The following is a 26879-nucleotide window of genomic DNA, read 5'->3' as shown; positions in this document are numbered from 1 at the left end:
GGGAGGGGGGTTTGGCCCTCAGAAAAAAAGTACACGCCATAAGCAAACTTCCTTGGTTAATCTGGGAGGAATTTTTTTCAAGAATCATACCTAAAGTTTAATTCAGCTTTACATTTAAAAGTAAGAAACTTCATTCTGTGTGTGAATATGAAAAAGTTCTGGAGATGGATGGTGGTCCTGGATGCACCTGAGTGTATGCCGTTAATGCCATTGAACTTGTACACTTAAAAATGTTAAAATGGGGACTTCTCTGGTGGCCGAATGGTTAGAATCTACCTTCCACCACAAGAGATGCGGGTTCGATCCCTGGTGGGGGAACTAAGATCCTGCATGCCACAGGGCAACTAAGCCCTCACGCCTCAACTAGAGAGCCTGTGTGCTGCAACTAAGACCCAACATAGCCAAAAATAAAATATTTTTTAAATGTTAAAATGGTAAATTTTGTTGTGTATATGTTACCACAATAATGAAACTCCAAATATTCTTTAATAAATGCTTTAAGTAGGAATTCCTTGGCAGTCCACTGGTTAGGACTCAGCACTTCACTGCTGGGACCCAAGTTCAAGCTCTGGTTGGGGAAATAAGATCCCACAAGCTGCACAGTTCAGCCAAAAAAAAAAAAAAGCTTTAAGTCTTGGAGAAGAAATGAAGAAATCAGCAATGAGGGGGTGAAGCAGAAGGCTGAGACTTGTGAAGAGGTGACAAGAAGGACAGCAGGAGCCTCCCCTTTCTCCAGCCTGCTCAGGCCACCCAGCTCAGGCTGCAGCCTCCTGCCCTGGTTCTAGGCTTCACCAGGGCAGAAAGTTCCCGGAGGGGATATCTCTCTGTATCCTGCTTTCCAGTATCTTAGGGGCGTTCTCCTCTCACTCCCTGGAGTTGGGAGTCCAGCCTCCGCTTCACTCTTGCTAAGTGTTTAAGAACAGCCGTTTCCCTGTCTGAGCCTGCGTCTCCTGGCCGTGCATAAGGCTCAAGAGGCCTCCTACCTCTCCTTCCACCTAAACACTGTAAGATTCTCACAGTGGTTCTATAGCTCGGGTTCACCCTGCCTGGATTCCAGCAGGAGCCCCAGAGGTCACACCCAGGACCTCCTCGGCCAGCCCCAGCAAGTGGCCCTGTGCTCTCCTTCTGCCCTTTCTGCTGCTCCTTCACAGGGCTGTTCAGTGGCGCCCTTTCCGCTGCTCCTTCACAGGGCTGTTCAGCGGCGCCCTTTCCGCTGCTCCTGGACTTCGCCTGCCTTGAGACCCGAACCAGGCCGGGTGCCTGTCACACGTTCCCAGGGCAAGCTTACGGCGCATCCCATTTTATGCTCGGGGAGGGAAGGCAACTCAAGGACTGAGCCTGAGGCCCCAGGTGAGGCCTCTCGAAGCGCAGAGCCCCCTCGGGTGCAGGCGCAGCGGCGGGATCACCAAGGTACACTTCCCGAGGAAGGAAACCACAGCGGTCGGGAGGGCGAGGTCAGTGATTTGGTGATTTGTCCGGAAACCAAAGCTGGGGCAGCACTAGGCAAGGCGAGCACAAACCCGGCTTCCGCTCGGCACTGTCTATGGAACTTCGCTGGGGTGAGGAGCCCACCAGACTCTAGCCTAATTAATTAAGGAACAAACGCCTAATAGACCGCCTGGGGGCGGGTCCGTGGGGCAAACCGAAGCCCTGAGTCGCGCTTTACAATGGGCGGGGCCTCTGCTGGGCGTGGCTTTGGGCGGAGCCCGGACGCTCCGCCCCGAGTCCCCCAGCGACTGCTCGCGAGCGCTATGGCGGCGGATCAGCGTGGGAAGGCCGCGACTCTGGCCCTGAGGCGGCGGCTGCTCAGGTACAGAGACAGCGACGTGGGGGCGGCGCGTACGATGTACGCACGTCCGGCGCGGAGCCTGCAGGGCTCCCCTCCGCCCGGCCTCGTCCGGCTCCCGAGCCTACGGCCCCTGAGACCCTGCGGCGTTCAGCCTGTGGCAGGCGGTCGCTTCCTGCGCCTCCCCCGCAGCGTCTTATCCACCCCCGCAGCTGCAGCCGGGCGCCTGGGAAGACCTCGCCCAGTGGTGGCCCGCTCTCCGGACCTGGGGCCGGCCAGACAGTGACCCAGGAAGGGACTGAAAGTCCAGACGAAAGGTGGGGGTGGGGGCAGTCGGCTCACAGGCAGCCTTAGAGAAAGTCTACCCTTGACCTGTGTCTGAGGGGCTCTTGGTGGGACGTGGAGTGTGAGGCAGCCTTGGGCTAGAGCTTGGGCCTGCAAGCAAGGACCACTAGGGCCGAGAGTCAGCCCTCTTCACACTCCCAGCAAAGAGACACTGCTCTAGGGAGCCCGTGGGTCTGGAGCAGCCCCCTTTTGCCAGGACCCAAGGGACTCTGGGCACATTCATTCAGATATGTATGAAGCCACATAGTCTTCAAATGACTTAAACAATTTAAGTTTTAGCAACTTCTTAACCCATCCTTCACCTTTCCAGCCCCCTGTGGAGTGGGGGAACTGGAGGCAGGGACACAGCACCTTGCCCTTCAAGCTTTTGTCCTTTCCAGAAACTGGGAAGATGTTGGGGGAGGCCTGTGATGGGTGGATTTCTTCCTTCACATCTTCAGACATGGCTGTCCATTTGTTGCCTGTCCCTACAGCAGTTCCTGCAGACTCTTTTTTCCTGAGGATCCTATTAAGATTGTCCGGGGCCAAGGGCAGTACATGTATGATGAACAGGGGGCAGAATACATCGATTGCATCAACAATGTGGCTCACGGTCAGTATCATACTTCAAGATGGGGCAGGAGAGGATGCCAAGACAGAACCTAGTTCAGGGGTAATCTTCAGGTTGCAGAGAGGTGCAGGGAACTCAGGTTCAACTTAGCCAGCATCCATGTGCAGAGGAGGCCCAGTCTTTCTATGGAAACTGTGGAAACATCCAAACACTAGCTGTGCTAAAATGCTTCCCTGGTGGCTCAGATGGTAAAATGTCTGTTTGCAGTGCAGGAGACCCGGGTTCAATCCCTGGGTTGGGAGGACCCCCTGAAAGAGGAAATAGCAACCTACTCCAGTATCCTTGCCTGGGAAATCCCATGGATGGAGGAGCCTGGTGGGCCACAGTCCATGGGGTCACAAAGAGTAAGACATGACTGAGTGACTTAACACCACTAAAGCTGTACTAAACCAGCAGGAGTCAAAGACCTAAGTCTAGCAGTTCAGTTCCACTTGGATCTGATGGTGAGCTCAGAGAACAGCAATCAGCCTAGCCATGATCAGCAACCCAACAGGACCCTGGCCAGGCCCTGGCAGTCACAGCAAGGCTTTAGCCCTGGTAACCATTTCAGGTCCTGGACGAGGAAACTTAAGTAGGAATCCAGTTGACTAGATGAGGCCACCAGAGCTGATGGAAGGAAAGGGAGTCCAGTGACGCAGTAGGGAAATTGGAAGTTAGTAGAGCTGAAAGCAGGGGCTTTGGTTTCGGGCTTCCTGCGTTCATATCCCTGTCCTCCACTTACTCCCTTTGTGGTCTTGGGCAAGCTTCAGTCTCTGTTCGGTTTGCTCATTTGCAGAATGGACATGATGATCCTAGATACACACTTCCAGACATTTGGAGGGATTGAGTTAATTCATGTAACTTGCTTTGAGTGTGCCTGACACTTGGTGAGCCACCAGTAATCTTCATTCTCTGGTTATAAGCCTTGGCTGTTGGCAATCATTACCTCCAGCCTCCCTAACTGGTAAAGTCAAGCAGACACCCCGATGCCATCTTCATCCCCGAAATCCCACCCCACCCCCATCTTTGTCAAGAAGAAGACCTCAAGAAGCTTCCTTAAGAACATGAGTTTTCTAGATCAGGTTTCTGCCAGAGAACTTTGCCTTCTGCCAGAATCTCAGGGACTCCTTTCTAGGGCTTCCTTTCCAGACTGGCACCTCTGTCTTCAGACTCCCCTCTTTCCTCTGTACCTCTCCCTCCATAACTGCATCTCCTCTAGTTGGGTTTACAGATTGGGGCTGGGGGTGGCCTGGAGGGATTGGCTGAGCAGAGCCAGCCGTATGATAGAGGTGGCCCTCTTGCAGTTGGGCACTGCCACCCTCTCGTGGTCCAAGCAGCACACGAACAGAACCAGTTGCTCAACACCAACAGCCGATACCTGCACGACAACATTGTGGATTACGCACAGAGGCTGTCAAAGACCCTGCCAGAGAAGCTCTGTGTGTTTTATTTCCTGAATTCTGGGTAAGTGCACTATGGTATGGCCAGCCCCCAGCAAAAGGATGAGGCAGCGATTTGCTCACATGGGCAAAGCATAGTGTAACTGACTGAGTTGGGGGAGAGGCAGCCCTCAGTGTGTTGGGCACTCCCAGCTGCAGGCCCTGCTGCTTCTCTGTCAGATCCAGTTTCCTGTTCTCTTTGTAAGGGGTGTCATTACCTCCCTTCTAGGATTGTTGTTGGGGCTTACCAAGGTAATATGTTCCTTTGTCTGCTCTAAGAATATAGGGGCATGGTGCTGGGAGCTACAGCCAAAATTGGCTCCATAAGCTCCATAAGAAACAGAAACATCCAAGGTTCTTCAAAGAAATACAAAATGCCAAAGAGGAGTCTTGGTCTAGAGGAAAAATACAGAGAATAGTGAGGCATAGAAGCAGTTGGGGGGCCTGGCCTCCTCTGAGAGGGTTGGGGAAGACCTCCCTGAAGAAGTGATGTTAGGCTAAGCGTTGACTGGGGGCTAGATGGATGATGAGGAAGAAAGGTTGCTGCCAGCTCCTTTTGCAGTATTCTTGTCAAGGTTGGTTACCACACATAACAGCCTGTGCAAAGGTCCTGTGGCAGGACAAGTATTTGCACCCCAGCACAGTTGAACTGAAAGGCAGCCATTGAGGGAGGGCAGAGGGTGGGAGGAGACACTGGGGAGGGAGGCAGGGCCCATCACTCAGGGTTTCTTTAGTCAAGTAAGGTACTTGTTTATCCTAAGAGCATTGGGAAGCCATCAGAGGGCTTTAATCAGGTAAGTGATGTCATCAGGGCTGGAGGAGAGCAAGAATGGACACCATTAGGCACCAGTTTAGTGACTGAGTGACAGAAGATGCTACGCTGGGAGTAGCGGTGGCAGCCGAAATGGCAGGTGAAGGCATGTACACAGAACCTACCCAGTGTGCCCTGGAGAGAAGAGTACAGAGAATAATGAGGCATAGGAGTGGGGAGACCTGGTCTCTTTGCTGCCCTTGTCTTCCTATGTCTCAGTAATATTGATAGTTACCACTCTCTGGAAATGCTTTCTGGTCTTGCTTCCAGAACATTTCACGCTTCTGGTTTTCTGCCAACTTCTGGCCACTTCTCTGTCTCCTTTGCCGATTCCTCCCCTTCCATTCCTCAGGACTGGTCTTCTCTGAGCCCCTCTCCCTTCCTGACCTCATCCATTCCCGTGTATTATATATTGTCCACATGCTGCTGACTCCCACATTTGTATCTTAGACCCAGATGTCCCCATGTGTTTCTGCCTCAAGGTTCTAACCACCCACCGTGTCTAACATCACCTGTCCAAAAGAAACAAGAGTTAATCGATTTCACTAACACCTGTCATGGGACCGTGGCATTGGCTCTTCCTGACATTCTCAGGCAGCCTCCCCAGACCTTCCCAAGAAGACCGGCTGTCCCTCACCACCACCACCACCCTCTCTCTCCTGGCAAATGACAGTGGCATGTGCACCTCTGCTCAAGTTAGAAACGCGCCCTCCTTCCAGTCCTGCATTAAGCCTATCACATCTGTCTCCATGTTGTCTCCTAACTCCATCCGTCTCTCTCCATCTACATGGCCACCACCTGCTCTCATCTTTGTGTCCTTCTAGTTCTCCTCACTTGCACCTTAATTGCTTTCTACTCCATTAGATACACAGAGAGGCTTCCTCCTCATATGGGCGCTGAATCATGTCCCTTCTCTGATTAAAACTTTACAGTGGCTTCCTCTGGCACTGAGAAGAAAATCCAGGCCCCTTCTGCAGCCCTACCTGTCTTCCCCACTTCCTCACTCAGGTTTCTCCTGGCCTTCTTTGTCGTCTTGTGGTTTCCTGAGCTCTTTTCCTTCACAAGGTCTTTGTGTGCTGCTCACTCTGCATAGGAACTTTACCCTCAAGACTCTACAGGTATGGCCTTAGTCAGCTCTGGCTGCCATAGTAAAAACACTGCGTACAAGGTGGCTTAAACAAATGTATTGTCTCATAGTTCTGGAAGTCATAATCCAAGATCAAGGTGCTGGCAGGTTTGGTTTCTTTGAGGCCTCTCACCTTGATTTCAGCTGGCAACCTTCTCACTGTCTTCACATGGCCTTTTTCCAATCATGCACAATCTTTGATGTCTCTCTGTATGTCCAAATGTCTTCTTACAAAGACACCAGTCATATTGGTTTAGGGCCACACAGATGGCCTCATATTAAGTTAATCGCCTCTTGAAAGGCCCTGTCTCCAAATACAATCACTTTCTGAGATATTAGGAGTTAGGGCTTCAACACATGAATTTTGGGGGACATGATTCAAGCCCCTAACACCCCTTATCAAAGGTAGAGCCCCTTCTAGTTCTTGACACCCTGAGTCCATTGTAGCACTTACCAAGTGATCATTCTGTCTTCGTTTTTGGGCTTTTGTGACACATACTAGAACGTAAGTTCCAAGAGGGCCAGGGCCTGCCTGTCTTACTTAATATTTTTGCCCCCAGCTCCTAGCACATTGAAGGCATTGATATATATTTATTGAATGAATAAGTGAATGACTAATGAATGGTGTCCTAAGAATCTTCTTGCTGCTAGAAGGGTTCCTCCTTTCCCCTCCAGGTTTCTCTGTAGGAAGCAGTTATCCAGGAGGGAAAGCCCTGGACAGCTGTTCAAGAAGTACCCGCCTTTTCTGTCATAGGTCAGAAGCCAATGACCTGGCCCTGAGGCTGGCACGCCAGTACACGGGACACTGGGATGTGGTGGTATTAGATCAGTAAGTGCCATTTCCAGGAGCGTGGGCCTGCCACTTTTTGGGAATCAGTGAGGCTCTGACTTTAGGTGCCTTGGGCAGGAAAGATGAGAGGCCTGGGCCTGGAGAGGATCATGAGGACCTGGCCACAAAGACAGTCCCCATGCGGATACCCAGTGTCTTTTCCCCCCGGCATCTCTTCCATAATGGCAGCTTCTGGGGAGCAGAGAATGCTTTATAAGGTGATGAGAGCTGGTCCCACATTTTAGGTATTAAAACTGTAACTCCCAATGTATTGATTATCTGCTATGTGCAGGACCCAGGCCCAGGGTTAGAGCATTATCACATTTAAAATCACAACCACAAAAGAGAAAGAGCACCTCGCCCCAAAAAAAATAAAAAATAAAAAAAAGAGCACCTTGCCCCAACTTTACAGAGGAGAGAACTGAACCCAAAGATTTTAACAGTTAGCTACTGTTACATAGCTAAATAGTGGCCTTGCAGGAAGGCTTGCTGACTCCAAGACCTGTGTTCATTCCTGGCCCCAGGACTTGGGGGCTGTGTCAGAAAGCTTGGTCTTGCCTGACTGTTTCCTGAGATGGATGGACAGTTGTCAAGGCCAGGCCAGGAAGTACGAGCCTAAGTCCTCTCTCCTTTCTCCTCCCCAGTGCTTATCACGGTCATCTGAGCTCCCTGATCGACATCAGCCCCTACAAGTTCCGGGACCTGGATGGCCAGAAGGAGTGGGTCCACGTGGTATGCACTGCTCAAGTGGGCGACAGGTCGGTGCTTGCGCTCCAGCCTGGATGACGTGGCGCTGTCACTCCCCACAGGCACCTCTTCCAGATACCTACCGGGGCCCCTACCGGGAAGACCACCCCAATCCAGCTGTGGCCTACGCCAGTGAGGTGAAACGTGTGGTCAGCAGCGCACAGGAGAAGGGCAGGAAGGTAACCACATCCATGCAGGTCTGGTCCAGCAAGCCCCAAATGTTGCTTGCCCTGGACTGGATCTTAGGAACCCTGAGAGAAATTGGAACCAGGGCCTGCCCTTTGGGAATCTAGGAGGGGGGTTAATTGTTCAACTGAGAGTTTAGGTAGAGATATATCCTAGACATTACTGGGGTCCAGGGGTCCAGGCTGGACTGGTGTGGGTGTGAAGGTGGGCCTGTCAGGGGAGAAGCGGGTACTGACTAATTTTAGTAACAGAAGGTAAGTAGGCATTAGCCACTCAGGCAGGGTAGGAGGTACACAAGGAAAGACATCTTCAACAGACCAGTGGCCTGTGCAGAAACCATGTGAGTGCAGGGTCAGGCTGTGCAGGCAGAAGATAAACCTAGAGAGGCAGGTGGGACCATAGGTCAGAGGACTGCAGGTGCCCTTCTAGCTGAGGGCTAGAGGCTATGAGGTACCTTTACAGAGTTTTAAGAGAGAAGGTAATGGGACCAGGGGATGGGACCAGACACTATTCAAGGGTGTCAGTCTGACATGGTGCCCTGCAAAGGCCCTGTTGGCCTGAGCAGTGGGGAGACAAGAGATTGTCTTACCCTGGAAGAGCAGCAGCCACAGCAACAGTAGAAGGGAGGCAGCTAGCAACTGGTGTGAAGGCTCTCTAGAAGACTTGCTGAAAGAGTGGCAACTGAACACAGATTATACAGAAAAGACAGGCCAAAAAGGTTGGCAGAATCAGAGCTGGGAAGCTTGGCTTATGCATTTCAGATGCTCTGCACCTCCTTCTGTTAAATCAAAAAAGAGATTGCTCTGAAGGTTAGCATGGGTGGGTGGCCAGTTTCCCACCCCACTGGTCCTTTCTTTATCCCAGCAGTAGTCTCTGAAACGGCTCCAAGGCAGAGCAGAGTTTGGAAGTCGTTGTCATAAGCAAAAGGGTCGGTGATGGGTTTTAAATAGGACATTGAGGAGCTCAGTGTCTGGGTTGAGGCTTTACCCTGGTGGCCAGTGAAGGATGGACTGGAAGAGATGTCCAGTTAGAAAGCAGCTGCAGGAGGGCAAGGTAGAAACTAGCAGATCTGCCCAGGAGCGGAAAGGAGGGTACAAAGATGTTACAGGGATAAGAGTCAGAGGCTGTGCCATCTGATGGGTGAAGGAGGAGGCTGGATCAAGGATGGGCCCAGATTTCTGTCTTAATTAGGAGGAATGGGATTCACCATATGGGGGGAGGGAAGGAACAGGTTTATGGGGGAGAAGTCAGTAAATTTCACCTGGAACACACTAAGTACAGGGGTCTTACCTCCAGGTGGTAAGAATTGATTTGAGGCCTGAAAAATCTACATTGCAGATACTCAAATACGATGTGGACCCCAAAGTGGGGGCATGGTGATAATAGTAACTCATGTTTGGAGCCAGCACTGAGCCAGCATCAGCAGGATGCACCAGCTTGCCACTCAGCCCCACCACAGTGCCATTCCCTTCTCCTCCACAGATTGCAGCATTCTTTGCTGAATCCCTGCCCAGTGTGGGAGGGCAGATCATTCCCCCTGCTGGCTACTTCCCAGAAGTGGCAGGGTGAGTAGGTGGGAGAGGCTGCCTGAGGGTGGGGTCTCCCAGCCTTGCTTCCAAATTCCAACCTCAGCCTGGCCTATTGCCAGAGTTGTCAAAGTCCCTGAAGAAATAGTGGCTCCCAAAAGGCCAGATAACTGCCTCGGGACTCCACCTTATTTTTGGCAACACCAGGATTCAGAGTCCCAGGACATCTCAGCTCCTGGTTTGCTCCCTCTCACCACAGTCTCCCATCAGCCATGTGTCCTCTGCCACAGGCACATCCGCAGGGCCGGAGGGGTCTTTGTTGCAGACGAGATTCAAGTGGGCTTTGGCCGAGTAGGCAAGCACTTCTGGGCCTTCCAGCTGCAGGGGGAAGACTTCGTCCCCGACATTGTCACCATGGGCAAGTCCATAGGCAATGGCCACCCTGTAGCCTGTGTGGCCACAACACAAGCTGTGGCCAGGGCATTTGAAGCCACCGGCGTCGAGTACTTCAACACGGTGAGTAAAACCTCCAGACCAGGAAGCACCATGGTAGCTTCTGTGCACACAAACTCACTGCTGCTCACTAATTTTTTTGTAAATATAATTATTTTTTCATCAATATTAATAGATATAACCCATATAAACAAAACCTTTTCAGCTTCCTCACAAATTTGGGGGCGTATAGAAGGTTCTAAGACCAAAAGTGTGAGAACCACTGCATTATCATTCAATTCTAGTTTTTTCAAATCTTTTTATTAACTTCTGACTTGTTGCCGCTTTTTCTTTTGATACTTTTTCTGTAAAATATTGTGAGGTGATCTGGTATTTGATTGTTCTACATGTCCTTAGGAAATTGTGGGTTCTCTAAGTGTTGTTTGTCAGACTCTCTGAATGTCTTTTGAGTCACACTTGTTAATTATGTTCTTTGAATCATCTATATTCTTGCTGGATTTTTTTTTCTACTTAATCTATTAATAATTAAGGACTGTTTAAATATCACACTATGATGAAAAATGATCAACTTTTTCTCATAATACTATTAATGTTTACTTCAGATATTATGAACCTATTAAGTGTGTGTGTGGGTGTGTATATTTTTAGGGGGTGTCATGCCACTTGGCTTGAGGGATCTTAGTTCCTCTGCCAAGGATTGAACCTGTGCCCTTAGCAGTGAGAGCACAGAGCCCTAACCACTGGACTGCCAGGGAATTCCCAGTATATGTATATTTTTGTTTTTGTATGTTCAGTGGGTTTTGAATCTTTTTCTTGATTGAGTTATAATTGACATTTGTTTCAGATGTACAACATAGTGATTCAGTACTTGTATGAAAGTAGTGAAAGTGTTAGTCACTGATGTCTGACTCTTTGCAACCCCTTGGACTGTAGCCTGCCAGGCTCTTCTGTCCATGGAATTCTCCAGGCAAGAATACTGGATTGGGTAGCCATTCCCTTCTCCAGGGGATCTTCCCGACCCAGGAATCAAACTAGGGTCTCCTGCATTGCAGACAGATTCTTTACCAGCTGAGCTACCAGGGAAGTCCATTGTACAGGCATGACCACTGTCTTAGTTTTCGTTATTATACATTTTCAATCACCCCCCAAAGCATCCCCATACCCATTAGCAGTCACTTCCTGTTGCTTTCTTTCTGCAAGTCCTAGCAATCACTAGCTTACTTTCTGTCTCCGTAGATTTGCCTGTTCTTGACATTTCACATAAGTGGAATCACACAATATGTGCCTTTTTCTGTCTGACTTCTGTCACATAGCACAATATTTTCAAGGTTCATCCATTGTCATAGCATGAGTCAGTTCTTCATTCCTTTTTATGAGTGAATAATGTTTCATTGTATGAGCATATCTTGTTTCGTTTATCTGTTCTTCAGTTAACATTTTAGCTATTTTCCTTCCTTGGTTATTATGAATAATACTTCAGTTGACCATTCAGTGTGAATGTTTTGGCATGGACATACGCTTTCAATTCTTTTGAGCATATACCTATGAATGAAATTGCTGGGTAACATGGCAACTCTAAGTTTAACTTTGCAAGGAATGAAAGACTTTTTCCAAGCGGCTATACCACTTTACATGCAATGTATGAGGGTTCCAATTTTTCTGTATACTCTCCAGCATTTATTTTCTATCTTTTATCATAGCCATACTAGTGAGTGTGAAGTGAGTGTGATTTGCATTTGCCTGATGGCCAGTGGTGTTGAGAATCTTATGTGCTTATTGACCATACACACACACACACACACACACACATATTCCAATGTATATGACATATATATTCCAATATGATGTTGTCTTGTTCAGTTGCTAAGTTGTGTCCAACTCTTTGCGACCCCATGGACTGCAGCATGCCAGGCTCTTCTGTCCTCTACTCTCTCCTAGAGTTTGCTCAGATTCATTTCCATTGAGTTGATGATGCTACCTAACCATCTTATTCTCTGCCACTCACTTTTCCTTTGGCCTACTGTCTTTCCCAGCATCAGGTCTTTCCCAATAAGTAGACTCTTCACATGAAGAGTCTAAAGTATTGGAGCTTAAGTTTCAGCATCAGTCCTTCCAGTGAGTATTCAGGGTTGATTTCCTTTAGGATTGACTGGTTTGATCTCCTTGCAGTCCAGAGGACTCTCAAGAGTCTTCTTCAGCACCACAATTCAGAAGCATCAGTTCCTCAGCACTCAGCCTTCTTTATGGTCCCAACTCTCACATCCATACATGACTGCTAGAAAAACCGTAGCTTTGACTATACAGATCTTTGTCAGCCAAGTGATGTCTCTGGTTTTTAATATGCTGTCTAGGTTTGTCATAGCTTTCCTTCCAAGGAGCAAGTATCTTTTATTTCATGGCTGTGGTCACAGTCTGCAGTGATTTTGGAGCCCAAGAAAATAAATCTGTCGCTGCTTCCACTTTTTCCCTTCTATTTGCCATGAAGTGATGGGACCACATGTCATGATCTTAGTTTTTTAAATGTTGAGTTTCAAGCCAGCTTTTTCACTCTTCTTTTTCACCCTCATCAAGAGGTTGTTTAGTTCCTCTTCACTTTCTCCAATTAGAGTGGTATCATCTTCATATCTGAGGTTGTTGATATTTCCCCTGGCAATCTTGATTCCATCTTGTGATTCATCCAACCCAGCATTTCTCTGATGTACTCTGCATATAAGTTAAATAAACAAGGTGACAATATACAGCCTTGACGTACTCCTTTCCCACTTTTGAACCAGTCTGTTGTTCCATGTGTGGCTTTAATTGTTGCTTCTTGACCTGTATACAGGTTTCTCAGGAGACAAGTCAGGTGCTCTGATATTCCCATTTCTTTTAAGAATTTTCCACAGTTTGTTGTGGGCTACACAGTCAAAGCCTTTAGAATAGACAATGAAGCAGAAGTAGATGTTTTTCTGGAATTCCCTTGCTTTCTCTATGATCCAACAAATACAGGCAGTTTGATCTCTGGTTCTTCTGCCTCTTTGAAACCTAGCTTGTATATCTGGAGGTTCTCGGTTCACATACTGCTGAAGCCTAGCCTTGAAACTTCCCTGGTAGCTCAGGCTGTAAAGCTTTCCACATACTGCTGAAGCCTAGCCTAAAAGATTCTGAGCATAAGTTTGCTAGCATGTGAAATGAGCACAGTTGTTTAGTAATTTGAACGTTCTTTTGTATTGCCTTTCTTTGGGATTAGAATGAAAAGTGACCTTTTCCAGTCCTGTGGCCACTGCTGAGTTTCTCAAATTTGCTGACATATTGAATGCAGCACTTGAACAACTTTGTCTTTTAGGATTTGAAATAGCCCAGCTGGAGTTCTGTCACCTCCACCAGTTTTTCTCATAGTAATACTTCCTAAGGCCCACTTGACTTCACACTCCAAAATGTCCAGCTCTAGGTGAGTGACCACACCATCATGATTATCTGGGCCATTAAGACCTATTTTGTATTTTGTACCTATTACTGTACAAAATAGTAAATTCTTGCCACCTCTTCTTAATCTTGTCTGCTTCTGTTAGATCCTTACTGTTTCTGTCCTTTATAATGCCTGTCCTTGCGTGAATGTTCCCTTGATGTCTCCAGGTTTCTTGAAGTGATCCCTAGTCTTTCCCATTCTATTGTTTTCCTCTGTTTCTTTGCATTGTTCATTTAAGAAGGCCTTCTATTTTTTTTCCTAAGAAGGCCTTCTTATCTCTCCTTGCTATTCTCTTCAACTCTGCATTCAGTTGGGTGTTTCTTTCCCTTTTTCCCTTGCCTTTCACTTCTCTTCTTTCCTCAGCTATGTGTAAAACCTCCTCAGACAACCACTTTGCCTTCTTGCATTTATTTTTCTTGGAATGGTTTTGGTCACTGCCTCCTGTTCAGTGTTACAAACCTCCATCCATAGTTCTTCAGGCAGTTTGTCTACCAGATCTAATCCCTTGAATTTATTCATTACCTCCACTGTATAATCATACGGAATTTTTTTTTTTTAGGTCATACCTGAATGGCCTAGTGGTTTTCCCTACATCCTCCAACTTAAACCTGAATTTTGCAATAAGGAGTTGATGATCTGAGCTACAGTTAGCTTCAGGTCTTGTTTTTGCTGCCTGTATAGAGCTTCTCCATCTTTGGCTGCAAAGAACATAATCAGTCTGATTTCAGAGACTGAGTCATCTCTTGGATTGTTCGAAAAGGGTGTTTCCTATGACCAGCATGTTCTTTTGACAAAACTCTGTTAGCCTTTGCCCAGCTTCATTTTGTACTCCAAGGCCAAACTTGCCTGTTATTCCAGGTATCTCTTGACTTCCTACTTTAGCATTCCAATCTCTTATGATGAAAAGGACATCTTTTTTTGGTGTTAGTGCTAGAAGGTGTTGTAGGTCAACTGGTCAACTTCTTTGGCATCAGTGGTTGGGCACAGACTTGGATTACTGTGATGTTGAATGATTTGCCTTGGAAACAAACCAGGATCATTCTCTTGTTTTTGAATTTACACTCAAGTGCTACATTTCAGACTCTTTGGTTGACTATGAGGGCTACTCCATTTCTTCTAAGGGATTCTTGCCCATAGTAGTAGATATAATGGTCATCTGAATTAAATTTGCCCATTCTCATCCATTTTAGCTCACTGATTCCTAAGATGTCAGCATTCATTCTTCCCATCTCCTTCTTGACCATGTCCAATTTACCTTGATTCATGGACCTAACATTCCAGGTTCCTGTGCAATCATTCTTTATAGCATCAGACTTTACTTTCACCACCAGAAACATCCATGACTGAGTGTCATTTCCACTTTGGCGCAGCTGCTTCATTCCTTCTGGAACTATTAGTAATTAGTAAATTTGTAATTAGTAAAGAGCCCTCTGCTCTTCCCAGTAGCATATTGGACACCTTCCAGCCTGGGGGCCTCATCTTCCAGTGTCATATCTTTTTGCCTTTTCATGCTGTTCATGAGGTTCTCATGACAAGAATACTGGAGTGGGTTGCCATTTCCTCCTCCAGTGGACCACGTTTTGTCAGAACTGTTCACTATGACCTGTCTCTCTTGGGTGGCCTTACAAGGTGTGGGGCCATAGCTTTATTGAGTTACACAAGCCCCTTTGCCATGACAAGGATGTGATTCATGAAGGAGATTCCAATATATGTGACATATATATTTGAAAAAATATATCCTTTGCACATTTTTCAATTGGATTACTTATCTCTTTTTTTTTGGCTGAGTTTAAGAGTTCTTTATGTATCCTAAATACTGGATTCTTATCAAACATAAAATATTTCTCCCTTTGAGTTGTCTTCTTTTGAACCACAAAAGTTTTTAATTTTGATGAAGTCCAGTTTATTTTTTCTGATTGCTTGTACTTTGGAGTCATAGCTAACAAACCATTACCTAATCAAAGATCAAGAGGATTTACACCTATATTTTCCTCTAAGAATTTTCTAGTTTTAGTTCTTATATTTAGGTCTTGGATCCACTTTGAACTAATTTTCAGATGGTATGAGCTGGAGTTACTTGACTTTGCATCCAGTTGTCCCAGTACCTTTTTACTGAAAAGACTATTCTCTGTTATATTTTACCCCATTAAGTGGTCTTAGCACCCTTGTCAGGAGTCAATCAATCATAAATATATGGATTTAATGGTTTCTTTAGGAACTTTCAGTTCTGTTCTGTTGATCTGTATATCTACCCTCTTGCCAGTTGCACACAGTCTAGACTACTATACTTTATAGTATGTTTTAAAATCAAGAACTGTTAGTCCTCCAGTCTTTGTTCTTTTTGAAGATTGTTTTGTCTATTCTGGGTCCCTTGCATTTCATTGTGCATTTTCAGAATCAGCCTGTCAATTTCCACTAAAAAAAGCAGCTTGAAGTTTGATAAGCGATTGCATTGAAGCTGTAGACCAATTTGGAGAGTATTGCCATCTTAGCAGTATTAAGTCTTCTAATCTATAAACATATCTGTCCATTTATGTAGGTCTTTGATTTTTTTTCAGTTATGTTCATAATTTTCTTCATAAAATGATGAAAAAAAATTTTTGGCCGCACTACACAGCATGCAGGATCTTAGTTCCCTGACCTGATATCAAACTCGCACCTCCTGTAGTGGAAGCATGGAGTCTTAACCATTGGATTGCAGGGAACTCCCTGTAAAAGCCTTGAACTACTTTCATTAAATTTACTCCTATTATTTTTCATGGCTTTATAAATGGAATTGTTTTCTTCATCTTACTTTAAGATTCTTCATTTATGGTATATAGAAATATAGATGATTTTTGGATATCAGTCTTATATCATGCAAACTTACTGAATGCATTTATTAGCTCTAATAGTTTTTTACAGATTCTTTAGAATTTTCTATGTACAGAGTCATGTCATCTGTGAATAGAAATAGTTTACTTGTACCTTTCCATTCTGAATGCCTTTAATTTCTTTTTCTTCCCTAATTGCCCTAGAATCTCCAGTATAATGTTGACTAGAAATAGCAAGGGTAGACATCTTGTCTTGTTCCTAATCTTAGGGAAATACATTCAGTCTTTCACCATCAGGTATAATATCAGCTGTGAGTTTTTCATAGAAGCCTTTTATCAGGTTGAAGAAGTTCCTTTTTTTTTTCCTTTTTTCCCTAATTTGTTGAGAGCTTTTATAATGAAAGGCTGGGTTTTTTGTTGTTTTTTTTTTGGCTATATTGGATCTTAGTTGTGATCCACAGGTTTTTCTAGGGCACAGGCTTCTCTATAGTTGTAGAGTGCAGGCTCCAGAGCATACAGGCTTAGTAGTTGTAGCACACATGCTTAGTTGCCCCACAGCATGTGAGATCTTAGTTCCCCAACCAGGAAGCAAACCCATGCTCCCTGCTTTGGAGGGCAAATTCTTAACCCCTGGACCACCAGGGAAATCTGGAAAAACTGTTGTTTTGTCAAATTCTCTTTCTTCATTTATTGTAATGATACATGTGATTTTTTTTGTCCTTCATCCTATTAATATGGTTAATATTTACATTTCTGAGATTAAGCCCACATGATCATGATGTATAATCCTTTTTATATGTTGCCAGATTCAGTTTGTTATTATACTTTTGGAGGATTTTACATCAAGTTCTTAAGAGATATTGATCTATAGTTTTCTTGGGATGTCTTTGTCTGGTTTTGGTATCAGAGTAATACTGGTTTCAAAAAATGAGGCAAGAAGTGGTCATGCCTCGTCTCTCTTCTGGAAGACTTTCTGAAAGATTGGTGGTAATTCTTTAAACATTTTGGTAGAATTCACCAGTGAAACCATCTGGTTCTAGGCTTTGCTTTGTGGGATTTTTTAAATTACTAATTAGTTGCTTTTACTTGCTTCATGTCTTTTCAGATTTTCTATTTCTTCTCAAAGCAGTGTTAATACTTTTTATCTTTCTGGGAATTTGTCTATTTCATTGAAGTTATCTAGCTTGTTGACATATGTTCATATTATTCCCTATACTCCTTTTTACTTGTATAAGATTGGCAGTGATATGTCCTCGTTCATTCCTGATCTTCATAATTTGACTCATTTTTATCTTGGTCAGTCTAACTGATGTCTGTCAATTTTGTTGATTTTCTCAAGGAATCAGTTTTTGGTTTTGTTGATTTTTTTTTCTGTTGTTTTTCTGTATTTCTGTTTATTTCCACTATATAGTCTTTATGATTTCCTTTCTTTTTGCTTTGGGTTTAGTTTGCTCTTCTCTTTTGTACTTTCTTAAAGTGGAAGTGTTCATTTGAGTTTTTTTAAGAAAAGTATTTACAGATACCAAGTTTTCTGTAAGCAGTACTTTTATTGCATCCCATGAGTTTAGGTATGTTGTGCTTTTTTCCTTTATCTCTAAATATTTCCTAATCTTCCTATGACTTCTTTGACCCATTGCTTAAGTTAATTTCTACATATTTTTTAGTTTTTCAGTGTTCTTTGTTTCTAGTTTCATTCTGCTGTGGTGAGAAAAGATGCATTCTAGGATTTCAGACTTTTAAAATATATTAACACTTGTTTTATGGCCTAATATATATAGTCTATCATGGAGAATGTTCCATGTGCACTTGAGAAGAGTATTTATGCTGCTTTTTTGAAGTGGAGTGGTCTATATATATCTGTTAGATCTAATTGGCTTATAGTGTTGTTCAGGCTTATTTCCTGGTTGATCTTCTGTCTAGTTTATTATTGAAAATGAGAGATTGAACTCCAGCTATTTTTGTTGAGTTCTGTATTTCTCCTTTCAGTTCAGTTTTTGTTTTATGTATTTGGGGGCTCTTTTATCATTATAAAATGTTTTTCTATGTTGCTAATAGCAGTTTTAATCTTGCAAGTCTTTTATGTCTGATATTACTATAACCACCCCAACTCTCTTGGTTTCTGTTTGCATGGCATACATTTACTCTCACTTTAAACCTACTTGTGGATTTGAGTTACTGTCTGATGTCCTTACACTGAAGAAATACTGTTAGTATTTCATGTAAAGTAGATCTGCTGCTGACAAACTTTTTCAGTTTTTTGCTTATCTAGAATTATCTTAGTTTCTCCTTTATCTGTTTTGAAATTTTTTTCCCACACCATGAGGCTTGCGGGATGTAGGCTGTTAGTTTCCCTACAGGGATTGAACTCAGGCCCTTGGCAGTGAGAACACAGAACTTCTAACCACGTGAGAACTCCTAACCATGGGACCGCCAGGGAGTTCCCATCTCCTTTATATTTGATGGATACTTTTACTTTATATAGAATTCTGGACTGAATATTTTTCTTTCATCACTTTGAATAGGTCATCCCACTGTCTTCTGGCCTTTAGGGTTTCCAAAGGGCTTCCCTGGTAGCTCGGTAGTAAAGAATCTGCTTGCCAATGCAGGAGACGCAAGTTTGATCCCTGGGTTGAGAAGATCCCCTGGAGAAGGAAATGGCAACCCACTCCAGTATTCTTGCCTGAGAAAGCCCATGGACAGAGGAACCTGGCGGGCTACAGTCCACGGAATCACAAAATTTTGAGTCAGACATGACTTTGTGACTAAAAAACAACGGTGAGGAATCAGCTATTAATCTTGTTGAGGATCTCTTGTACGAGATGAGTTGCTTCTCTCTTGATAATTTCAATATTCTTTTTTTTTTTGAGGTATAATTGACATACATCATATTAGTTTCAGGTGTACCATATTATGATTCAACATTTGTGTATGTTGCAAGATGATAACCACAGTAAGTCTACTTAACATCCCTCACCAAAAAGTTAGTGTTTTTTCCTTGTAATGAGAACTCTTAAGGTCTGTTCTCTTAGCAGCTTTCAAGTATACAGTACAGTATATTACTTATTTGTCTGCCTGTTTGCTTGTTTTGGCCACACCCCGGGCATGTGTGATCTTAGTTCCCCAACCAGGGGAACTGCAGTGAAAGTGCAGTCTTAACCACTAGACTGCCAGGAAAGTCCCCAGTATTGTTAACTATAGTCGCCATGCTGTACGTTACATCCCTATGATTTATGTATTTTATAACCCATTTCACCCATCCTCTTTGTTTTTGTCTTTCAGTAGTTTGGTTATGTTGTGTCCAGGTATGGAATATTCTACTTGGAGTTCATCGAGTTCCTTGGATGTTTAAATAGTTGTTGGGGTTTGGTTTTTTTTTAAGTCAAATTTAGTAAGTTTTTACCATTGTTTCTTCAAATAATCTTTTCGCTCCTTTCTCTCCCTCTCCTTTCCTTCTGGGATTCTCCTTTGCATATGTTAGAATGTTTGTGTCCCACGGGTCTCTGAGGCTCTGTTCATTTTCTTGTCATTCTTTTTTCTGATTTTTAGACCTGACATATCTTCAAGTTTACTGATTCTTTCATCTGCCTGATCATATCTGCTGTTGACCTCTTAGTGAATTTTTCATTTCAGCTACTATGCTTTTCTATTGAGTTTCTTTATAAATTGTTTCTTTATTGATATTCTAAATTTGGCAGGACACTATATTCATGCTTAGCTTTTTAGTTCTTTAGACATGATTTCCTCTAGTGTTTAAGCATATTTTTAACATCTGATTTAAAGTCTTTGTCTAAAAAAAGAAAAAAAGTCTTTGTCTAATGAGGCCATCATTGAGCTTCCTCTAGAACAGTTTCTATTGATTCTACCTGCCCCACCACTACCACTGCCCCATATATGGGCCATGCTTTCATGATTCACAATTTTCTATTGAAAATTAGACACTTAAAATAATATAATGTAGGAAATCATTTTTCCTCCTCATGGTTTGTTGTTGTTTGTATATTGCCTTTTCTGAATTAGTTCTGTAAGTCTGTGTTGTCGTGCATCATCACTATAGTTTCTGCTTGGTTAGATTTGTGATCATCGAATGACTAGACAGACGGAGAAGGCAATGGCACCCCACTCCAGTACTCTTGCCTGGAAAATCACATGGATGGAGGAGCCTGGTAGGCTGCAGTCCATGGGGTCGCTAAGAGTCGGACACAACTGAGCGACTTCACTTTCATTTTTCACTTTCATGCATTGGAGAAGGAAATGGCAACCCACTCCAGTGTTCTTGCCTGGAGAATCCCAGGGACGGTGAAGCCTGGTGGGCTGCTGTCTATGGGGTCGCACAGAGTCGGACACGACTGAAGTGACTTAGCAGCAGCAATGACTAGACAGACATCTCCTTACATTCCTGAAACCAAGAGTTGTGTCAGTCTTTGACAAGGGGCCCTATGTGTGTGTTGGTACATGCCTTCAACACTCAGCCAAGCAGTTGACAACTCTGCCTTAGCCTTTTATTTCCTTCTGTAAACCCTCAAGTTAGCTGGTGGTGAGAGCTTAGAGATTTTCCAGGCTTCCTGAACATACACGTAGTATGGGGTATGAACGTATCCCTACACATCTGCATGGCTTTCTAAATGCCCAGGACTATGGGCATTTAGAAAAAAGCCTGAACATACACGTAGCATGGGGTATGAACATATCCCTGCACATCTGCATGGCTTTTTAAATGCCCAGGACTATGGGCATTTAGGAAAAAGCCCAGGGCTTTTTTCATTTTCCTTCTGTTGTTCCTCTGTGGTGATCTTGTGGAAAAGACCCATCTGTTATGCTAGTTCAGCATGTTGACCAGGCCACAATTCTAAACCAAAGATGCTGTGGGTCTAGTGCTTAAGACTTCACCTTACAATGCTCTCTGGTCAGGGAGCTAAGATATCCCGCATTCTTCTAAGCGAGAAAACCAAAACATAAAACAGAAGCAGTACCGTAACAAATTCAGTAAAGACTTTAAAATTGCCCACATCAAAAAAAAACACCACCACCACTATGAGTGGAACATACCACCTTGTAATGAGTTCACAGTTGGTAATAATATACAATTAGTAACCTCAATTCATCCCCTGTGTCTATTCCACATATAACTTGTTGTGACATTATCAGTAAGCTGCTTCATAGCAGAATCACCTAGGAAGGTGTTTATGATCTCAGGTATGAGATTCTGCATACAAATTTCCAAGGTGGTCTACAGGATACCACTACATACCCATTAGAATGGCTGCAATTAAAAATGCCACAATTCCAAATGTTTTTGAGGATGTGGAGCTACTGGGATTTCATAGACTAATGGTACAAGTGTAATATGGTAACAACCACTTTGGAAAACAGTTTCACATTTTTTATAAAGTTAAATATACATTTATCAAGCAGTCTAGCAGTGCCATTCCTAGGTATTTACCTAAGAGAAATGAAACCATATGTTAACAAAAAGACTTTATTATAAATTCATAACAGTTTTATTCATAAATAGACAGAAATCAAAATAAGCCGAGTCTATCAATAGGAATTTGGATAAACAAATTGTAGTATGTCTGTACAATGGAATACTATACAGCCATAAAATGAACAAACTACCAATACACACATTATGGATAAGTTTTTAAAAACATTGAGCAAAAGCTAAGCACAAAAGTGTTCATATTTTGTGATTCTATTCATATAACATTCCAGAAAAGGCAAAACTGTGGTGAGAAAGCAGGTCAGTGGTTACCTGGGCCAGTAGTGGAGGGACCACAAGGAAGTTTGGGGAATGGTGGAAAGGTTTTGTATCTTCATGGTAGTGGAGTTTCTACAAGTATATACACTTGTCATATGAGTCAGACACAACTGAGCAACTAAGCATAGATTTGTCAAGTCACACTGAACTATATACACTTAAAATATATGCAGTTTATTGTATGTACATGCTAAGTTGCTTCAGCCATGTCCAGCTCTTTGCGACCCTGTGGACTCTAGCCCACCAGGCCCTTCTGTTACGGAATTCTCCAGGCAAGAATACTGGAGTGCGTTGCCAGGCCCTCCTCCAGGGGATCTCCCTAACCCAGGGCTCTCATGTCTCCTGCATTGGCAGGTGGGTCCTTTACCAATAGCACCATCTGGGTATGTATACTATACCTCAGTAAAGGTTTTAAGATACACTTTAAAAAAAAAAAAGGTCTGTAGGAGGTCCCCTAGCCAGATAGGCTAGGTTTGTTTTAAGTCAGACATAACATATTTTTATGTGAAGTCCCTTCTTTTAAGACATTAGTACCTAATTCAAAACCTTTAATTATGTCACACAAGCTGAACAGAATGAACCCTCAGGCTCCATGCGGCTCACAGGCAGCCGGCTTGTGGCCTGCGCCCTAAAATCTGCCTTGAGCTCAGCCAGTAAAGCTGTGAGCTGAAATTACACAGAGTGACTTTTCCTGGGTGTGGCTCTGGCATGTTGCTCTTCATTCTCCTTGAAAGAGGTAAAATGAAGTGGGTCTGGGTCCAGTCCACGAGATGGGACCCGGAAACCTTTTGACAAAAACCAGCTCTTTGGGAATGCCCAGAACACCCTCTGTTCTGATTTTTGCATCTTCCTGGGGATCCTACTGCATCCCTGGCTTTCTTACTGGATCCCTGCTAATGCATCTCCATCGTCCTAGAAAGGCAGGACGATCCATGGGGGCCTCAAGAGAACTCCATATACTGCCCAGAACACTTGAGTCCTTATGGGTTCATACCTGTCCTCATCTGTCTTTGGAATGTGTGTGGCAGTTTTGCTGCCCTTCACGCTCCCTGGGGCATGGCCCACTCTGCTGGGCACCTGAACTGCCCTTTGTCCCCTGGCTCAGTTTGGGGGCAGCCCAGTGTCCTGTGCTGTGGGGCTGGCCGTCCTGGATGTCTTGGAGAAGGAGCAACTGCAGGCTCACGCAGCCTGTGTGGGCAGCTTCCTGATGGAGCTCCTCGGACAGCAGAAAGCCAAACATCCCATTCTTGGGGACGTCAGGTGAGGCTAAGAACAGCAGTCGTTATCTGCCAGGGGCCTGGTATGGTTCCTTCATTCACCTTGTCACCCCCACCTGGGATGGTGGCAACTTTTATCTCCACAGAGAAGGAACTGAAGCACCTGTAGGTGCTGTTGCCCAAGATGGCACCTGGCGGGAGGTGGGGTGGTGAAGCCAGAATCAAACTTTACTCTGTCCACACTGAGGGTTCCTCCCTATCAGTTAGCTCCTGGAACTGTTTCACCACCCTCCGAGGGTTCCTGCAACTCTCAGCCTCCCTGGGAGGTAGAGGTGTGGGCCCTGGTCAGCTTTCTGACAGGGGCTTGGCTGAGACCCAGGCAGAGGGTGAAAGCAAGGACCTTGGTCCCTCAAGCCCTGTCTCCTGAGATGTCACCTTCTGCTCCAGGGGTGTTGGGCTCTTCATTGGTGTGGATCTGATAAAAGATGAGGCCACAAGAATGCCAGCAACCGAAGAGGCTGACTACGTGGTGTCCAGGTATTTTTTCCTTGAAACAAGTTGCCTTTGTAGTGTCTACTGCTCTGACTAGGAAAGAGCTCCCCCCTTGCCTCTCCTTTTTGACCCTTGCCCCCAGACATGCTGGGCCCACAGAGTGCAGGCCATTCCCAGCCTGAGCAGCCACTTCAAACAAGACAACGCCAAGCTGCTGGAGCTCTCAAACCCAGGCAGCCACAACCCTGCGTTTCACAGCCCCAGGCTGCCTGAGAGAAGCAGCTTCTCCAGAGCCATAGCTGGGACTGTGGCAGAACCAGACTCCCTGTTACTAGAGGTTTTCAGGTAGACTCCTGCTCCTCATCTGGGTGGGGAGTGTCTAGAGGACTCGGCATCTCAAGACTCAGAAGCCCTCACTCCCAGCCCTGGTTTGCATGTTCACTTGAGCCCCAGGACCCTTTCCTTGTTTAGTTATCCCCTTTTTTCTTCCATTCTTCACTCCTACCCACTTCCCCCAACCTTGGAAAATCCATCTACTGTTTGATGTGTATTCTTATTCAAGTTGTAAAATGTGCATCCTTCTGTTTTCAATTCATACAAACTGTATGGATGTAAAAATCTCTCCACATGGTTTTGGAGGCTGACCCCTCCTGCATGGCCACCCAGCCCCTGCCTTCTTTCTGCTGGTGAGCACATCCACCAGCTTGCCCATCGATTCTCTCAGGGAGCCTCAGGACTCAGGAATTCAGAATGATCTCTGGGAAGGAAAGAGCCAGCTCTTCAGCCAAGCCTAACTGCCTCCATCTTACAACCACCCCTCTCTGCATCCCACCCCAGCCCAGCCCAGCCCAATGTAGTTTCTCCAGCTGAGTGAGTGAAAGCAGTGCCAGTGTTTCACTGGCAGTCACCCTGCTAGTAGGAGCCAGAGTTGGATTTGAAGTCAGAACCTCATCTTTCAAGCATGGCTGTTGTCAGTGCCAGGAAGACTGGGATGGGATAAGGGAGCCAGAGGCAGGCTGAGGACACTGCTCCTAACAAGACTTACATAAAAGTAATAAATTTAAAAAATGAGCAGGGGTCAGAGAATGTAAATCCAGTCATATCACACCCCTTCTCTGAGAGGCCAAAATACTTTCCTGGGTTAAAAGTATAAATGTGGACTATTAAAAGTTATTACTAGGTACCAGTGATAATGCTGAACAGTAAAGCCATCTTCTAAAAAGAACTGGAAATTAAAACTGAATAGTCCAGTCTGGAGTTAGAAGATAATCTGGGGGCAGGGTAGAGAAGGGGTTGGCAGGAGTTAATGAAGCTCGGCTACATGAATTCACTGCACTCTTCTATTTGTGAATGCTGGACCCTTCCTATAAAAAAAGGTAAAACCATGCATGACAAACCATATATCAAAATGGAAAAAGCAGGGGATCTTGACATCCACATTGTAGTCCCGTGGCCATTCTGTTTGGCTTACAGTGGGCCTCTAGGGATGATGAAGCAAGCCCCCTCCTGCTCTGGGTGGGGGTGGCAGCAGGCTCAGGGCCAGGTACAGGGCACCTCAGATGGGGGTGCTGTGCTTGTCTTTGATGCTGGGCCATAAAGTTGGGTAGGAATCTGGGTGGGTGTTGGCCAGTGCTGTTATTTTGGTGGGAACTGGCTTATGGTGGGTTCTGAGAGCAGCATGGCTGCCAATACCAGGCTGAGAAGTCTGGAAGACCTGTATGACGTGCCCTTGGCCGGTGGGCAGCAGGTCCTGCTGTGTCCTACCTTTACAGGCTTAAGGAAAACTACATTTTGTTGAGCACCGACGGGCCTGGGAGGAATGTCCTAAAGTTTAAGCCCCCGATGTGTTTCAGCTTGGACAACGCACGACACGTGGTAGCAAAGCTAGATGCCATCCTGACAGGTGAGCCTGGAGCCAAGCGGCAGCTGATAATGCTCTAGAATCTAGCCTGGAGTCACAACTTCCCAGTATGCCCAGGGACAGGGGTCTAATAGCTGAACCAGATGTTTTCTGAGCAGTGCAAGGAGTGGGGAGCTGGAGTTGAAGTGGAGGCCTATCCCTGCCTGTGCCCGGGCAGGCACCCCGTGTGGCATGCAGGACAAGGGAAAGCAGGGCTGGACCCATCAGAACCACAGTGAGAGGTTTCCATTATATCTTAGAGCTTCTTAGACCATCATAGCTTCCCTGAGACAGGTGGCAGCAGCTTTGTTTTTCAGCTAAGTGGCTAAAATGAGATATGTGCTCAGGACTGATTCAATGCGAAATCCCTTTCCACATTGCTAATCATTTAGGAAAATAAAGGTCTCCCCTGTAGACTCCCCTACAGCCCAGGGACAACCACCCCACCATCCCTGACCAGATTACTTTACTACTGTACTGCCTGCCCCAGCCAGGTCTCCCTAGTAGAGACATTTGGAGGTGGAACAGGACCTGCTGGGTGAAGGGAATGTATTTTTGAAGGTGGACCATTTTGAGTGGTCCTGTGTTATTTTTCAGACATGGAAGAGAAAGTGAGAAGTTGTGAGACCCTGAGGCTCCACTCCTGAGGCAGCCCTGCTGAGGTGTCTTTCTCTAGGTAAGTGGCCTTGCTTCTTGTTCCCAGAAGACCCAGAACTGGCTTCCTTATCATCCATCAGCAGCTCCTAAGTTTGTTCCAAGTGGTGTACCTTTCCCACAGGTTAATTGCAACACTGGGAGGCTCTGGGTGCCTTGAGCTCCATATCCCTCACCCCTGAAAATCTTGAGTCCTTAAGTTTGCATTTGATAGCTCTTTCCTTCCCCAGCCAGTTCCTCTCTAAGATACAGAATTTTTGCGAGGCTTTATCCAGCTGGCCCCAGACAAGTGCTGCATCTTAAAACCAGCTCTTAGGTCTCAAGTCACTAGACTCGGGGTGCTCCAGCCAAGCCAGCAAATACCACTGCCAGATGGGGCTGTTACAGGACAACCAGGAGGGACACTGTTGCCCAGATCCAGCTGGTCCTTTGTGTATCCCCTCTTGTCTTTAGGTTTCACAACTTTGCTGGGAGAGAATCCCATTTTCAATGGCAAGTCAAGACAGGTGTTCCAGGGTGCTCCAGACTCCAACTGGCCTGGGCCAGCATCCCCACTGAAGGTGGTAACCCTCACTGTACTGTCTTCACCTCTTTGAACAACTGCCTCAAACTTCTGCCACTCCACTTTCTTTAAAGCTACCCAAGTCCTAAGCAGGGCCAAGTCATTAAAGGAAACTAATCGAAGATGTAGACAGTGTGTGGTTATGCCTGACAGGATGCTTTAGGAGGTCGTGGAGGATACTGGAGCTCTGGAGCACCT

At 45.3% G+C, this 26879-nt stretch overlaps 1 protein-coding gene across 6 annotated transcripts; it reads left to right on the top strand.

Annotated features, from left to right (window-relative positions):
- Positions 1–1577: 1577 nt before the first annotated feature.
- PHYKPL (5-phosphohydroxy-L-lysine phospho-lyase) lies at positions 1578–26809 on the top strand. Of its 6 annotated transcripts, none has more exons than XM_043912443.1 (14): positions 1578–1810; positions 1999–2103; positions 2605–2723; positions 4025–4184; positions 6851–6925; positions 7570–7657; positions 7735–7851; positions 9341–9423; positions 9675–9900; positions 22962–23116; positions 23521–23610; positions 25419–25468; positions 26063–26141; positions 26573–26809. In XM_043912443.1, the coding sequence occupies exons 1-13, from the start codon at positions 1668–1670 to the stop codon at positions 26110–26112; spliced, it is 1461 nt and encodes a 486-aa protein (XP_043768378.1). In that variant the 5' UTR covers positions 1578–1667; the 3' UTR covers positions 26113–26141; positions 26573–26809. The 6 variants fall into 6 exon arrangements, with proteins under 6 accessions (XP_043768378.1, XP_043768377.1, XP_043768376.1 ...); XM_043912441.1 differs by having other exon boundaries at positions 1602–1810; positions 2608–2723; positions 25338–25468; XM_043912440.1 differs by having other exon boundaries at positions 1605–1810; positions 25338–25468.
- Positions 26810–26879: the final 70 nt, after the last annotated feature.

This window comes from Cervus elaphus, chromosome 9 (genome assembly GCF_910594005.1).
Source record: "Cervus elaphus chromosome 9, mCerEla1.1, whole genome shotgun sequence".
In the NCBI taxonomy this organism is placed as follows: domain Eukaryota; kingdom Metazoa; phylum Chordata; class Mammalia; order Artiodactyla; family Cervidae; genus Cervus; species Cervus elaphus.
The sequence above is the reverse complement of the archived record's forward strand: the minus strand, read 5'-3'. Positions and strand labels throughout refer to the sequence as shown.